The sequence below is a fragment of the Scophthalmus maximus genome, chromosome 14 (genome assembly GCF_022379125.1).
Source record: "Scophthalmus maximus strain ysfricsl-2021 chromosome 14, ASM2237912v1, whole genome shotgun sequence".
Taxonomy (NCBI): Eukaryota; Metazoa; Chordata; class Actinopteri; order Pleuronectiformes; family Scophthalmidae; genus Scophthalmus; species Scophthalmus maximus.
The window spans coordinates 19,694,707-19,712,315 of NC_061528.1; the positions used below are offsets into that span (position 1 = coordinate 19,694,707).

The 17,609-nt window shown below is 40.7% G+C and overlaps 1 protein-coding gene and 1 long non-coding RNA gene across 2 annotated transcripts; one reads left to right on the forward strand and one right to left on the reverse strand.

The window, feature by feature from the left end:
- Positions 1 to 4,362: 4,362 nt before the first annotated feature.
- LOC118320578 lies at positions 4,363 to 6,011 on the reverse strand. The gene is made up of 3 exons (XR_004796357.2): positions 5,174 to 6,011; positions 4,883 to 5,016; positions 4,363 to 4,703 (listed from the first exon to the last, which is right to left on the reverse strand). It is a non-coding gene; the product is annotated as an uncharacterized LOC118320578 (long non-coding RNA).
- Positions 6,012 to 7,856: 1,845 nt separating this feature from the next.
- Positions 7,857 to 11,709, forward strand: mstnb (myostatin b). Its single transcript, XM_035651509.2, has 3 exons — positions 7,857 to 8,486; positions 8,741 to 9,111; positions 9,957 to 11,709. The coding sequence occupies exons 1-3, from the start codon at positions 8,108 to 8,110 to the stop codon at positions 10,335 to 10,337; spliced, it is 1,131 nt and encodes a 376-aa protein (XP_035507402.1). The 5' UTR covers positions 7,857 to 8,107; the 3' UTR covers positions 10,338 to 11,709.
- The last annotated feature ends 5,900 nt before the right edge of the window (positions 11,710 to 17,609 follow it).

Consider the following 17,609-nt stretch of genomic DNA (forward strand, 5'->3'; position numbering starts at 1 on the left):
ATGTAGTCTTCCCCACATGTGGCATAGCCTCGCAATCTCATATCAATAGTTGCCTGTTTTAGTCTGTGAGTCATTATCCATCAAGTACCAACCAGCACTGCTGTACGTAGTCTGAAGGCTTTTCAGTCCTCCACAGCTCTGCCCTCACAGCGGCTCACTGAGCAGACGCTATGATCTCCACATACTTTACACAATAAACTGCCATAAACACCTGCAGCATAATAGATGAACCTCAAGGCTTTATGGCTACCATGATCTCCTCAAACGAGTACTGGCCAACAGTTTGTCTTTTGTTTGCTGCTGAACTTTTTTCTTTTATTTAAAGATTTTTGGGGGCATTTTATTGCTTTGTTGACAGGAATGTAATTACAGGAAAGGGGGGATAGCGTTGGGAGGACATGGCAGCAAAATGGCCGGGGTTGGAGTCGAACCCACGGCCGCTGCAGGAGGATTCCAGCTCTCACTCTCTGAATAGGATGCTGTACATCCACGTCTTGTTTGACAGGGTTGTTGTTTTTTAAAAAAAAAAAATAATAAAATATATATATATATATATATATATATATAAAGTCTTGTTGTATATATAGTCAGACAGTTTGTGTCAGTGAAGATCTTAGAAAAACACCAGTGTGTACTTGAGCCTTACAAAGTAATCCTGAAGAGGGGAATTGGAAAGAAATAGTATTTCAGTAACAATAAAAGGCATAAATTTAGTTGGATTCAGTTTTTATATTTAGGTACAGTTAGCGAGTTAAATTAATATTTAACTCTAGGAATATTCACAAAGTCACTCAATTGAAGTTTCGTTATGATGACAGTCACAAGCAGATGTTCTTGCAGGTTATTTTTCCACCCATTTTTTGACTACTCAGTCAACTCATCTTCTCTGTGCTTCAGTCCAGCATCTCGCTGACGGCTCCTGCTTAGCTGATGTGAAACATATCAGAGACATTGTGGGTAAAGGAGTCAGAACCCACTGGCAATGATATCACATCTGTGTTCACATTTACCTATCTTGGGAAGTGTATATCATTTGATCAGGTGACATGGTTTCAGAATAGTGGTTCAATGTCTGCTCGTAAACAAGTTAATGAAGATGCTGATGAATAGTTCTACTTGTTTCTAAACATTAAACTGGTGTCATTTGCATGCTAAATTTATCAAGCAGCGTAAGGTGATGCTTGTTCTGGAAACCAAAAGACATTTTTAAAAATCAGGCAACAGCCTTTATTAGATCAGAGCTGAAATTGATCTGTAACTATTTGGATAAATAATAGTTATATTTGCTGGTTCAAGTTTCTCAAAAGTGAATGTGTGTTGTTTGGACTGTTGGTGATCAAATCATTGTCGGATGAACTGGTAATAAAAGTAGTTGTTAGTTCCATTCCAAATTGTCACCGCACCAAAGGGTAGAGCAGACACACATACACACACACGAAAGAAAATCCATTTCGCTTCATTTCTTTTCGACAAACACGAGCCAGTGTCAGTTAAAAAGCTGACCGTCTGTGGACAGTTTGTGAAAGCTAAACTTCTAAGTCAATTTTCAACACACAGGAAATGCAACATTTTTGACCAGTAAAGCCTGACATTGGCTTTATTGTGACATCTTGTATAGCCAATGAGAGATTTCCATCACCTGGTTCAGAGTCTGAACTCCAAATGTAATTAAAGAATTCAAATCAACATGTGAAATGCAGAGATCAATCTCATGTTTTCACTCGACTGTCTGTTCTCTCTTGTGCTATTCAAACTAGCCTTTTGATTTAGATGTCAACATGCACAGGAAATAGTCTGCACAACAATTATCTGAAGCAAAACAAATGGCTACCAATTAGGAATGAGGAATATGGCATTGTAACTGTAGTGGTTTCACAGCATGTTTGGGAAGCGCCCAGGAATTAATCTGCCCATACAGATTAGTGCAAATTCTGTCTTTATGTGTTCACTTTGATGAGTGATCGGATCTGGAGGCCTTTTGATTAATCGTCACCTCAACAATACAGCTTGTACTGTACTACTGTAGTTTTAAAAACATCAGCTTCCTGACTTATCCCGTGATGCTGCTCTTCACTAAAGCAAGGCACAGTTTCAGACAACACCTACAGCTTCTATATGTTACTGTTATTTATTGATACTGATTAGTTTCATGTCAACATGGAAACACTGTCACTGCTAAGTACAAATAGATATCTATTGGAGAAGGCAAGTAGTCATGAATACCTGCCACGGTTTTTATGGCTTATTAGCTTGTGTTGGAGGATTCTGACTGTTCCTGGTTCCTCCAACTGTGCTGGGTCTTTACAGTTACTATGTAACGACTGCAGCACTAGTCAAAGCAGTTCTCTCTGCAAATAGCTGGGGGGAAGTGTGACTGTCCTCTTCAATGCTCTTAGCAGTTTCACCAGCAATGCGCCTTGAATTATAGGTAAATCCCATCTGACATCTGTTAGAGTAGCTGTGTACAAATACAAAATACTTTAGCTACACTGTCCCTCTGTCCAGCGAACAAAGACTGGACCTTTATAATGTCTCTGACATAATGGGTTTGACCCAAAGTAAAATCCATTAAGGATTTTGGTGGATATGAACCATTTCAAATAGATTTACTTTGCAACTGGGTATGTTTTATTGCCCTTTGTTACAGGGCAGCACCACGCTATTGTAAGTAAAGCCGACTGATATATCGCAGACATATCTGGATTTCTGTTTGCCGATATATGCAGATGTTAAAACTTTTCATTTCACAGAATAAACAATGCAGAAAAGATGTGCATTAATGTTTACATTTCACTTAAATAAATGTTAATTTCTGAATTCAAGGTCTATATATTTGGTAGTTAGTTATATAGTTATTCATAATAAGGTCTATGGTTAAACTGTAAAATATCAAGCACAATTACATTTCTTTTCTTTTGGGAATCATTGCCATTTCTTTCTTTTTTTAAATTCAAATATCAGTCGATATCGGCATCAGAATTTTTTTTACTGCCAAATGTTGGCATACAGTCAGTCTCTGATTGTTAGGAACCAAACTGGATGGAAATGATTTCTATGTATGCTGTTGTCCTCAGATGGCAGTATTTCAAAGTTAGGCATTAATAGTGTTGACAAACGCTACAACATTTGAGCCAAAACCCAGGAGTATTTTGTTTTAATTTAAAAAAAAATTGAGTTGTGTTCAATCCTTTTCAAAAAGTTTGTCCATTCTCCTGTGTTGGTTTCTTTGCGGCTGAGAAAGCAGCGGGTCCTCTGTCATCTGAGTCCTCATGTCCAAGCTTTTGTACTGTGACTTGTTTATGCAGAATATCCTGGAGTGCAGGAAATACATAATTTGTACACACAATTTTCTGGACCCATATTGAGGAAGCGCCTTCTGGATGGAAAGCTGTGGTTGAGGATGTCTAATGGCTGAGGACGATGCTCCTTGTTGCAGCTCCGCCACAGGATCTCCAGGGAGGCCATTCCAAGATCACTTCAGCCTGCAGGGGCTTTTTGTCAGACCAGAAGGAGCCGGACAGCTGTGTGCGTTTCTGACCGGGTGTGACGGGTGGAGTTTAAAAAAAAAAAAACAAGAGCCATCACCAAATTAAGGGATCTATAAATATCTTCCTCCATAAGAAGATACAGCGTTGGCCCCCAGGACAACACCAATGGGCAGGATAAACTTTCACTGGCAAAGGGGAAGATTTAACAATCACGAGTCAAGCCAGGGACCACCTACTGGGAGCGGGGGACAAATAAGGTCAGAGAAAGATGATATCCAACTGCCGATGCTCTGCTTCAGTAAGGCTCCAGCTTTGAAACAGATAAACACACAAACGTGGATGGGATCAGAGTGCTTTGGTCGCATGGGAGCAGGGTTTTTAAGCCCAATCCAAGTTTAATCCAATCTAAAACCAGGTCAAAACTGAACCACTGGCAGCTCATTCATATTCCCACTCACAGCAGGTACACGCTGGAACCGTTAATTCTGAATAAATGTGTTTGAGGCTGTTGACCTTTTTTAACGTGTAGAACCTCCAGTGTCAGAGCAGTCTCAGGTTGACCTGGCCCTCTTTCATGTGACAAACCCTCCAATGTCACGGCACATCACATTCAATGTAGGGGATGTCACTGTAGCGGCAGTCTACCTCCAACCACTGCTGCACGGCCCGGGCCACAATCTCCTCGGAGAGTCTCTGGGCGTACTCCAGCAGCACTGGGCTGACCTGAGGGGAGCTCTCTGTCGCCACGCCCATCTCCGAGTGAACTAAGTAGGCTTTCTCACCCCTCGCCCCCTTGGATCTGACTATTGTCTTCTCTGCAAAGTTTGAATTTTGGGCTCCGCAGTCACTCCTCTTGGATTTGACACACCCCATGCTCTGGGCGATGTATCATTGACTCACGTTAGGGTTGGAGTTGTGTGGTGGAGGTTAGAGTCTTTGGTTAGATCTGTTATCCCTACATCAATGGTTTCATCTTCGTGAGCGTTCAGTATATTCCAGAGGCAAGGCCCGTGGTTCCCCTCGACTTCTCTCTGCTGCAAACACCTTTGTGCTCCTCTCATCCACTCCCACTCTCACCCATGTCTGAGTGGCAACAATCAGAGGGTATTACAGAGTGGAGGGCAACCAGCTAGGAGGCCCATCCCTGTGTTGGTCTGGCAGTGCTCAAACTGTCACTTCTGCTCCCTTGCTGACAAGAATTCATCTCTTCTTCAACTGCAGAGAGAAATGACAGTGGAAAGAAATAGGGGAAGATTTCAGTGATTTATATTCCATCTCAGTCAGTCTAAAAATACCAGACGGCAGGAATGAGGGAAGGATCGCAAAGGATTTTAATAGTGGCTGTCGCAACTATGTGACTCAGGCGACAGTGGCGGGCTCTTGCTGTGGCTCACCTCATTTTTAAACACGCTCGGCCATAGCAGTGTGTCAATGTTAATGTGTCTGACAGCCACATGGGATTCTTTCTTTGAACAACACAGTGTGGAGAGTTGTTTTTTTTAGCCTCGGCAGATATATCTCTGAAAACCTGAGAATGAGACAAACGTCCACAGAATACTTTGTGATACAGTAAAGCCAGAGTGATGCAAACACGTCAGTTTTTTCTCCATTCCGCATGAAAATAAAAAATAATTAAAAAAAATCCGACCCAAGGTCGTTCAAGTAAATAATAATCCGGACATCACCTGGTGTCCCGCCGGTTCTTCTGCCCCCTCCTCAGCTCTCGTTATGGTTTGCATGCAACGTAAAAGGGAAAATACAAAAAAAAATATTGCCCCAAGTTCCTCCCGCTGTTGCTCGATGGTTTGGGTACTGCAGGATGAAGCACTTCGCACCAGACTCCAAATAATATCTGAGAGAAATAATAACAATAATAATAATAATATTATTATTATTGTTGTTATTATTATTATTATTATTATTGTACAAAATATATTAATGATAACAATAATAATAATAATAATAAGGAGAGATCGCAGGCAGGTGGACCAGAGAGTGAAGACCGATCCCCTGTTGCCTTCACGTCGGTCAGCGCTGAGTGCAGCTCCCGAGCTCCCAGCGCAGGAGGAAGCAGCGGTCTGGACTGACTTGAGCACGACGACACTCCGCGGCGATGACCGAACTGCAGCGGTGCTATGAGCGGTGCTCAGGCTGCGCTGGTCCGACTCTGACTGCTGCGACACTGTCGCCTAGTGGCCATACTCAAACAATGCATCCTAAAAAAACTACACTAAACTGCATACGATGAAAGTACAGTTTTACACTGAAATATGAGTACTGTACCCCGAAAACTGTAAGTAAATGTATTCAGTTACGCTCCACCACAAGTTTTCATGTGACAGTTTAAGTCAAATTGGCAATTTCACTGCTTAGGATTCTAAGTAAGAACTTAACATAGGCTGAGTCAAATATATTTAGTGTCTCAAATTTTGACAAAGAAACTCAGCGTAATGTCTCTTACTTGAAAAGTAATGAGGTTACTAACGATAGAGAGATAAAGCTGCTCGACTGCTGATGCCAACAGGTTAATGGTCATTCACATATCATAGACGCCATTTCTCAGCTAGGGGCTTCATTTAAATCTGATTGCAAATTTCCACTTGAGCATTTCTTTGACCTCTCGACCTGTATTTTTGTGCTGTATACGGTACTCCTACAGGTGAGAAAACATGATGAAGTGCCCAATTTGGTGCTACTCTGATGGAGAAGTGCCCCTCCAGTGGATAAAATGTGATGCAGTGCTGTAAAGGGAGCCCCTACATGTGTGAGAATGTGGGGAAGTTTCCTAATGGATGCCCCTCCAGTTGACAAAATGTGATGTGGTGTCATATAGGTCAGGGTTTCCCACACATTGACAATAATCTAATTTGCTGCGCCAAAGACTCATCACAAACCGAACTTTTATTTTTACACTTCTCTTAGCAAAATAAAAGACCCTTCACATCGAACTCGTCGCGAATTATTCACGCGAATATAGATTACATAGAAAGTCAATGCAAAGATGTGACTTCTTGGCCTATTTTTGTGTTTTTGTAGCGTTACTTCAGCAGAGCGTCTCTCAGTCTGTCACTCAGCAACGCCCTATTCAAAAGAAGCTATTTTTCCATCTTTTTTGTAGTCGTATGTGGGAGGGGGTCAGTGTCCATACAACACATGTATAGGTTTTACAACCTAAGGCTACAGCACACAATTAAAGAAGAACATTAAGTCCTTCATAGATCTAGCCTCCTAAATTGCTATCAAAGTTCACCAGATTTAATTTTGCCCCCGGGCCCCCCTAGACGGTCAAACGTCCCATTGTCTCACAAAATCCAATGGAAACACTGTAGGTGCACTAACAATGGGATAAACTTAAGTGCCCACTTAGATGCCCTTCCGAGTAAGAAGACTATTTCACCATACCTGTACATTATGGCCTTTTGCGCGTTGGCGGGGCCCCATCTTTCTATCTATCTTGCGCAAAATAGGTTTAATATTTGCAACATAAACAACTCACAGTAAATTTAAATAGAATGATAGTTTAATGATTGAAATGTGTTAAATATGAAATCGAGTTTTGTCTCATTATGCAATGAGAGCTCAACGGTGCCCTTTATACCTGCAGTCAAAAAGGCTTTGTGAAGGTGATCCAAGTAATGGAAGTAAAGTTATCCTCTCTATTGCTATTTTTTTTTATTCAACGTCATTCTCATGTTGTGTATTTAATTGTTTAATTACTCATCTAATCACTTGGATCGCAAGGCGCTGCTGCTACTTCTGAGTCCTAAACTTACCATACGATGGCGCTATCTTCTCATAGGCTGGAACCAAATTTCAACAACAAGGATTTGGATAATTCTTGGACCAATGATACACTTTATCTCCGTTGATATTTCATTGAAATGGTTTTACGCGCACTGATGATTTGCCCCTCATGAGCAAACCGGGCCTTGACTAGACTAGTCCAATAGAAATTAGATTTGACAGTTATTACATGAGATTGTACTCCATACATCTTCTCTTAGGTGAAATTGATTAATTCAATAGAGGCATCGAGAAATACACAGAGACATTTGATGGGCTTATTATATATGTAGTTAATGTACATTTGACAGATCTAATTATGATTTGTTATGAAGACAAAAAGAAAGAGTAGTCTGGTTAAAATCCTGTGACTGACACTTTATTATCTTGAATGGTAAAAATGCAACAGGTCGTTTGTTGTATTGTATCTAGTCTATAACTTATATAACCAATTGTTTGACACGATGAATAGCCAATTGCACACAGTCCGGTCAGCGTGCCCATTGCGCAATCATCGCAAGAAACAGTGACTTTATCCATCTGTGGCCACGATTAGTACACGATCAACAGTCTGCATCCCTTTATGGTTTAACAGCGAGAAAAAAAGTTTTCATGTCAGTCGGTTGAAATTCATTGTTGCCTGTCCAGCCAATCATAGTTTTTGACGACACAAAAGAGGTAAAGTTGGAGTATAAAAAGGTGTGCGCAAATAAAGTATGATGCCTATCAGAGTGCGACATTAATCCAAACGCAGTGCAGTCACGCAGTTGGTAGCAGCACACAACGGGGGTTCTGTTTTTTTCTTTTTCTACATCACACTTCCCACCTTAGAGACAATGCATCAGTCTCAGATTGTGCTCTATCTCAGTTTGCTAATTGCATTGGGTGCAGTAGTTCTGAGTGACCAAGAAACGTACCAGCAGCCCTCCGCCACCAGCCCAGAAGACGCGGAGCAGTGCGCCACCTGCGAGGTCCGGCAGCAGATCAAAACCATGCGATTAAACGCGATCAAATCTCAGATTTTGAGCAAACTGCGAATGAAAGAAGCTCCGAATATCAGCCGAGACATAGTGAAGCAGCTCCTGCCCAAAGCTCCGCCGCTCCAGCAGCTTCTCGACCAATACGACGTGCTGGGAGATGACAACAGGGATGTAGTTATGGAGGATGACGATGAGCATGCCACCACGGAGACAATAATGATGATGGCCACTGAACGTGAGTTTATATTTCGCTTAAATTTCATGATGAAAAGGAAGAGCTTAGTTGTCTCTGAAATTGACTTTTACGCACGGGGCAGAGCGCACGGGAGGCGCTATTAATATGCTTTAATTTGACAATACGTTGCAATTTATTGTTTTGATTGTAGAAATATGGATATACAAATATTACCCAGATTTAAGATGGACATTGATCAGTGCATCACACATGATATACACATCATGTAAATAGGGTATCCCTCTGTCTTTCAGCTGAGTCCATCGTCCAAGTGGATGACGAACCGAAGTGCTGCTTTTTCTCTTTTACTCAAAAGTTTCAAGCCAGTCGCATAGTGCGGGCGCAGCTCTGGGTGCATTTGCGGCCGGCGGTCGAGGCGACCACTGTGTTCCTGCAAATTGCCCGCCTGATGCCGGTCACAGAAGGTAACAGGCACATACGGATCCGGTCCCTTAAGATCGACGTGAATGCCGGGACCAGCTCTTGGCAAAGTATAGACGTCAAACAAGTGTTGGCCGTGTGGCTGCGGCAGCCGGAGACCAACTGGGGCATCGAGATTAACGCCTTCGATTCTAGGGGGAATGACTTGGCCGTGACCTCCCCAGAGCCAGGAGAGGAAGGGCTGGTGAGCTGACCGTTTATTTCACATAAAACACAACATCGTAGTGAATTTCTTATCAAGTAATGACTGGCGGCTAATTTCATCAGCAAACATACAAGAGTGAATAGTGTGGGTGCATTTACGCAGAGCTATTTGCTGCTCCTGCTGCTGAACCGGTTAAGTCCTTATCAGATAGATAGAAAAGATTTCTAACAATCCAGATTCGTACTGGGTTTTCTAAAAACAGCTTTTTGGGTTTACTGTTGGACTGTACAAAAAAAGTTTCAGTGTGCAGAGAGGCTCTGCAGAATCAGCAGGTGGTTCACCATTCAGGGTGCTGGAAGAAGGAATTTAGACATATAAGATTTTTGAAAGCTGTAATCAACACAGATTGCAGACATGCAGACTAACACCTGCATTGGGACAAATGCCCCTTCCACAATAACCTCAAACCCTACTGCCTTATTACACAAAAGTTCACCTGCTTGTAACTCCTTAAAGTATTCGCTGACTGTGTAAATCAGGGTAATTGCCTGAACACAGGATCGCGTGCGCGCACACACACACACACACACACACACACTGCCACTATCAGTGACAAACACACATCACACTGGTCAAACACTGGCACCAGGCTTGGGGGTAATTAGAATACCTCAGCAGCTGTGGTTAACCAACTGCACGATGATTTAATTTCTTTATAAATCAAAGTTTCATAATATTATCATGCCATGTTTGAAAGCCAGCTTCAAAGGTCGAGGGCACCTGATTAAAAAAATCTACACTGAATGCTGACATCTTTTTTTTCAATCTAGTTATTTTCATATTGTCAACACACTGTCCTGACTTCACTGTCTCTGTCGTTTCAGCAACCATTCATGGAGGTGAAGATCTCTGAGAACCCGAAGCGAGCCAGGAGAGACATGGGCCTGGACTGTGATGAGAACTCCCCAGAGTCTCGGTGCTGCCGCTATCCACTCACAGTTGACTTTGAAGACTTTGGCTGGGACTGGATTATTGCCCCAAAGCGCTACAAGGCAAACTATTGCTCTGGGGAGTGTGAGTACATGCACTTGCAGAAGTACCCACATACCCACCTGGTTAACAAGGCCAACCCCAGAGGGACCGCAGGCCCCTGCTGTACCCCCACCAAGATGTCACCCATCAACATGCTCTACTTTAATCGTAAAGAGCAGATCATCTATGGCAAGATCCCCTCCATGGTGGTGGACCGTTGTGGATGCTCTTGAGTTTGGACGGAGACACTGGCGAGAGGGATGGGGGGGGGGCAGTTCCTCTCCCCAGCCTCCAACTTCAGACTTGTTGACACAACCAATCCACCAGTTCCAATGTTTTCCTGCAAGTATGGTGCAATAGAACCCGAGTAGAGGCCACAATCAGCCCGACTTTCCTGCAGGGCAGCGCTTTCAAAACAGGCATAGCTCTTTTCTTTCTTCCAGTGAAATCTTAGCCATAGAGGCTTGATGTCAGAACGATACATGAACACATATAAACATGTACGCACAAACACACACATGGCAGAACCTTGAGTGAATGTAGACAGAATTATCAAAGTTAATGAAATACTTTTTTTCCCCAATGTCTGTGTTCTGTGCTCTCTCCATTTATCCAAACATGCTGACAGATTATCCTTGTGTCATCTAATCCACTCCACTCATAGCCAACAAACAAGATTTAACACTTTTTGCTAAGCTGTTTGTGATTATAATTTTCGAATTATGATTTCAGAGTGAAACGGAATCCTCAAGAACTTTTTAAAAAAGGGCTTGGAAAAACTTGGGCTTGTTTTAGTCCACATAGGATTCAAAAGGACAAAAGCTGGCAGCACAGCAAAACTTTGCTTGAGGCACCTCACTTTATTACTGCAAGTTATAAAACCCAAACAACACTTGTTGCATGTGAAGTCATTTGGGAAATAAGACACGTCATCATATTTTCTGGATTGGATTGAACTTTAAATTGTAATAGTAAATTTTGATTACCAATGCTATTGGGCTGTGCAGGTGGTGACGTAGAGGTTGATCACTCCTGAGATCATATGGACACAGAAATTGTGACACCACTTTAGGTCTTGACAGATCTTCATGTACTCTGCCATACATACATACATACATACACACACATACACAACAACACATCCGACCAAGGAGCATTCTAGCTCAGTCATAATCACCATCCAACAAAACAGCCAGATCTGCCCAGTACACTTGAATGATTGATTGTAAATTCACATTACTGGACAGAAGGACTTGAACTGAAGGCACAATGAATGCAGCCTACAAATGAAAATGTGTTTAAGACAGAGAAAATGGGTTGTTTGGATGTATGAATGTTGAGATCATGCTTAAACTCTGTCTTACATCAACACAGTTTGCACTATGGCACACCAATAGAAAGAATTGGTTGCTACAAAAGTTGTAAAAACTGATTTTGATATGTTTTGCAAATTTGTATTGTATACCTATGCCATTGTTTCCATTAGGAGTTGCCTTTCTAAACCACTGTTGGTAAATGTATAAAACCACAATCTATCAAGATTAATGTAATACAGCAACTCTATATACTTGTTTTGACAAATAAACTTTCTAGCTTGTTTGTTGAGTTGTTTGTGTGGTGTGTTTCTGTGTCACATCCAGACACATTTGCACTTTACAAGAGGCAAGAATGCAAATCTTTAATAATCAGATTTTTAAAGATTATTCAGAGTTACAATATTTGCAACATATTTCAAAGATGTTCTTGCAATCAAAACTATTTTACAATTTCTCAAAAGAATAAGGCTGGACGCGTCTGGAGCTCAGTGTCATTCTGATGACTCAAACATCATTTCAAAACTTGTTTCAGTATCACAACACAACAACCTGAACCATAACATCGCAGCCTCATATCGCACGTCAGCAGCTGAGAATCTTTATGTCTTCACCACATGGTGTAAACTGATATGTTACACAGGCAAAGTGTGAGTGTGTGTGCTGTGTGCATGAGTATGAAGAGAATAGTAATGACAACACACACACACACTCAGTCGACCTGACTATACCTGCACCTCCCATCACAATGAGCCTGTTTCGTTGTAAGTGTAATTCAGACTAATTTCCCTGACTTAGCTTTACCAGTGATGGGATGTTGAAAGTACTGCAGTTTAATGAGAGTATGTGAACTCTGGTGCGCTCTGACAGCATGACCTATTCGACTGACGGCCTCATTGAGGCCTGATTTCCGCCCAGTAGAGGGCGAATTGAGCACTGCCCCTTTGAGTCATTTCCTTTCCTGCTGAGAGCTGGAAATCTGCCATGAAGATTGGCCACAGAGGAGAGCAGACCCCTGACAGAGTGGATCCACAGAACCTCTGTTCGCTGGGGAAAAGATTTTGGATTCTTCTGTTTGTGAAAGGATCTGTAAATGTTAGTATGAAATGAAAGACCACTAGAAAAATTTAGGTTAAACAGCATTCAATATGAGCTAGATTGATTATTACATATGTAACTGCATTGGACAGAACCAATTTACAGTATGTGATCTCTATCTTAATGTGTGCCAACATCTGTGCGGCTTCCATCTGCAGTTTGACAACTTTTAGTCTTATAGTATCCACTTGTTCAATTTCCTATTATTACTAGTGATGTTAACTACATTTTAAATATTAGCAATTTAAGAATATGAGAACATCATTCATTCTAGGTCTCGTGTATTAATGTAAGTTAAATTTGTTTTCCCAGCTCTCCAGAGCTTAAACTTTACAATGGTATGTTATGGTCATGTCCACTGTGAGTAGGTACCATGAAGATCTGCTGCAGGTTTCAGGCATTTCTGCATCTTAAGGTTTCACACATAAAATGTAGCTGGTAAAAGAAAAGATGAAAAAAAAAGAAATAGAAAATCAACAGTTCCTTTCACCTTATTTAAAAATATGGATGTAAACAGCATGAAGCAGCATGAGCTGTTCCTATTCAGTTAATGTTTATCATGAGTGCAGAATTTCATTTACTTGAACTGTCTGCTTGTTTCAAGCTACTTTCTGAACAGGAGCAGGGAAACATTTTGACTGAGCATCGCTACAGCTGTCAGGAGTCAGACCCTGGAGGACCGCATCCGCCAGCAACATTCCACTTCTGACAGGTGAGGAAGTGAGAGTGAGAGAACGGGAAGGAGGATGGAGAGGAGTAGTCCAAGGCAGCTGGAGACCCCGTTATTGGACAGGGTTCCTGGAGTGTAAAGCTAATAGAAAATGAATGGATAGAACCTGTATTCCTCTTCAAGTCCTCTTTAATAAATTGTCATTAATGATGTATGATATGGCTGCTTAATGATGTTTGATAATAACATGAAAACGTGTTTCTGGATGGATGGAGTGGATGAAACTACACTTTTGCACCTTCAAAAAAAAAGTTGGATTTACCAAATCACAAAAAATATATATTTGTACCCCACATTTACCCTTAGTGGAATCTGTGTATAGTTTTGGTTTTACTTCTGCAGTATTTTAGATATGTGCTTCTCAGAGCATTACAAAATTAATTTAAATAAATTCCAACATGTTTGTGTGCACGTATAATAATTTCCATGTTTACTGTCTCATGTTTAACAAGTGTTAGCAGGCAAACATTTGCATGAGTACAGAGAAGGAGATGATGAGATTGCCATCAGTTATTACAATTCATCCTGTGGAGATCACGAATGTCTGCATCACATTTCATAGGAAAACATTGTCTAGGAGTGAATGAATGTCTACAAAATTTGGAATGACTCCATGTATGAGATGTTGAGCTAATTAACTTAGCTGAAAACTTCGATCAACTAGTGGTGCTCAAGAAAAATGAATAGTCGCTCGTATGTATCCTCTAGGGGGACCTTAAATATCTGCAGCAAATATAATGTTATTCCATCTTTTAGTTTTTGTGATATTTCACTCTGAACGAAAGGGGTGGGCCAACAGACTGACCGTTAGCCATGCCTAAAAAAGATATTAAAACTAATGTAGTGGTAATGAAAGCGAGATAATATGCATTTAAATATGCAACACATTTCACCACAATCAGTTCAATAGTTGGTGAGATATTTCAGTCAGAATCTTTAATGTTCACTTTGTGTTAGCACGACAGTAAAGGTAATGATGATTAATTCTGTAGGTGTCATGGATGTCTGTTTAAAAAAATATTTCAGTCTAGAGCACAGAGATGGAGCAACCAGACACTTTGCCATCTTTTGTGATTGAAAATTATCTACACCCTTAAATGAGTAAGCAGCAAACCAGAGACACAGACCCAGATTTATTTTAGGAACATCTAATAGGCCTCTGGAGAAGGTCGATGTCTGCAGGCCGCGACGCCTGACGGATGATAGCAGCTATTCAAGAGAGTCATCACCTCTAGAGGCCTTTCAAGAAATATGGGGTTTGTGGACAGAGACCAGTTGAACCTGAAAATAAAAGGCTGTGGTTCAGGAATAAGAACCAAAAGAGATAACTTGTCTTCAACGGAATGAGAAAAATGGAAAATTAAAGGTGAGGTTTACTCCTTTTTGTGTATTTATCAAACAAGTTGTTGGGTCTATTGTGATGTGATTATCCATACATTACACTAGACCATTCAATTACTTATAATTCATATATTTTGTTAGGCCTGTTTGATTTAAAGTACTGTATCAATGTAGTGTGCATACAATGATTATTTCCATCACTAGACGGTACAACCGGTTTAATTCAATTCATGAAGGTTTGAGGATTGAGAGCATCTTAATTTAAGATAAAAAACTTTACAGATTAAATATTCCTCCAAATTGTAGACCTCAAGATTTCCCCCACATCTGGTCAAAGGAGGGAAATGTCCCATCCTGGATGTGGTGGAGAGCAAGGACAATGGGTGGGGCGAGAAAAGGGGCTTGCCAGGTGCATCCAATAACATCTGGAGCCTTTAACAGATGTGTGTAGCAAAACATCTGGAGAAATGCTTCTGCTGACAGATCGCTCTGTGGCAAAGGTCTTCCTTGACAACAACATGGTTCAAGAGTGATGGCAGATCAAGCTGTCAAACCATGAAGAAGTTTATGTGAACCTGTCTGCAAGGTTGGATGAAACTTTGGAATAAACTTATACAATACTAACAGCAATAATGCACTGGAATTCTTATTAATTTGAAGCTACACTCCCTAAACAGTTTTGAAACCTTCAACTCTTTCAAGTCACAACAATTCAAATCAGAGACTCAAAACTATAGAATCCACTGGTGAAACATCATGGATGATTTCTGCTCCAGACAATATTTCTACAATATCCTGAATCTAGACCTCTGGATCACTTCACACAGCTCAGATGTTTTCATGTTGATGTTTTTTTTTGGAAAAACAACCAACGTCACCTAAAAATAGTCCTGACGTGGATCAGAAGCAGCTGTGCTGGTTTTTGGAAGCTAACTGAAAGAAATAGCAACTCTTGAATCTTCAAAATTCTTCAATCACCACACAACTGAAGATCCTGTTAGTGAGACAAGTTTGGCATTTGCTACAGGTTAGTTGGGGCAAAACAACCCAACGAGAACTTATCATTTTGGTCTCCTCACATGCAAAGTGATACATTTCGTCTTCTGGTGCTGAGCATTGAAAGAAAATATGTGGCAATTTTATTGATTTTAACAAAGCAACTTTTAGTCATCGATAAACTGAACCTGATTAGATACACTACATTACAGACTGCTCAGAGAAATAATAGATGCGGAATTGCAGTCTTTTACAAAGACTACTTAACTACTACTTAATAACTATAAATCATATAAAGCTACTATATGTAACACTGAAAAAGACCATTAAGTTTTTATGACTACGATGGGCTTTTGTTGAACTTCAGTCAGCATCTCTCCGTAGATATAACTATATCAATATATCTATACAAATATCCAGGGCATCGGCCAAAACAGTGACATGACATACATAAGACCGGATCGACCAACCTCGTGTTGATAGATAGAATATATTATATATTATATAATCCTGCCACACTTTTTTTATTATTGACATGACAGTTTCCACAACTCTCATTTGAACTAAATTGATGTGAAGTTCCAGCATAACAGAAGAGAGCCTGTATATTGTCAAGTAAGGATGTAAGTAACGGTATGAGTCACATTAGTCAAGTTAGCATGAAGATGATGAATGTAAAATCTACAACGTAAAAGGTTCTAAATAACACACATTTGGTTTTGTGCAGGGAACTGGACATTTGGTGACGTTAGTGGACTCAATTTTAGGTTAACATTAGTTCATTTTGCACACTGTTGGTGCTGTAGAGGGGAAGAGATGCCTTGAGGCAAGGTACTTGGGAGTTAGCATAAAGCATAAATACTTTGAATTGACCAGAACATTTGTGCCGAGTCCTTAAAATCGGGGGAACTGAGAAGGTTTCAGTTTTGAAGTTACTTTTAAGTGATATTACAATCAATTTGCGTCAAAAAAGAAAGAAATTAAAACATCTTCTTACATATAGTACCTTTAAATAACCAGCAGAGGATGATAACCTCAGGCCAGATTGACTGGTCGTTTGTGAAAACCCCTAGTGGGTCTACAGAAAGCAATGAAAAGCAATAAAATCAGCCAGTCTAGGACAAGATAAGGGCCAGATGGCCAGCTGCTGAACGCTACCTGTCTTCACTTCTCCAGTGATTTATCCTTCTCGTCTGCACTTTGCTTGCTTTTTCACTTAGGGATGAAGAATCACCATTCCAACTGCAAGACTGACAGTCACCACTGGGAAGCTATCGTATGATTAACGACTTTGTAAAGCCACTGGAAGTTTGGAGAGAGGACAAATTTGGTGTACACTCCAGATATGTTTACAAAATTCCTCAATGTCAGTGTTTGTTTGCGAGGGGGGGTTCAGTGACGAGCAAAAAATGTGGCCCTCAGCCAGACAAGGTCCAAAGCAGCGGAGCATTTTCTCTCTGGGGACGGAGAGTTGACAGAGATGAAGAATAGATGTTCCTCCAAGGAGACTGAGGGAGGGCAGATTATGGAAACCTCCTGTCTCCTGATGACAGGCCTATGTCCGAAACACAGACGGATGTAGAGTAGTATCAGGTATGTGTCAAGAGCGCGGGAAAGATTTTGACATCTCAGAAATAACATTTATGGTACATTTTTAAAGATTATGGCGCATAAATAATTTACTAGAAGCTTAGCCGAGTGACATTCATGCGGCAAGGAGGACTTTCCAGAGTTAGGCCTTCGCGGATTAATCTGGTAGACTGTCTGAACAAAAGTTTGAAATATATTGACATGGAAGGAACTCCAACTTTTGAAAAGTTGCAATATGTTTATGGCATATTTATTTGAAAAATCAACAGTGTTTATTTCTAGGTTTAATTATCTTGAAGCCTTAAAACATCATATGACCTACAGGCTTGTAGCTAGTGCAAAGATTCCTCAAAGCAGATATTTCTTGAGCAGGGCATCCCAAGCTATTTGACCTGTAACTTTCACATTTGTAACTGTACATGCAGTGTTTTCCTCCA

Bases quoted from the DNA above. Each gene is read 5' to 3' on its own strand.
- mstnb (XM_035651509.2), top strand. From the start codon at position 8,108: ATGCATCAGTCTCAGATTGTGCTCTATCTCAGTTTGCTAATTGCATTG. The intron at 8,487-8,740 runs GTGAGTTTATAT...TCTGTCTTTCAG, and splicing joins AATGATGATGGCCACTGAAC to CTGAGTCCATCGTCCAAGTG. The intron at 9,112-9,956 runs GTGAGCTGACCG...CTGTCGTTTCAG, and splicing joins AGCCAGGAGAGGAAGGGCTG to CAACCATTCATGGAGGTGAA.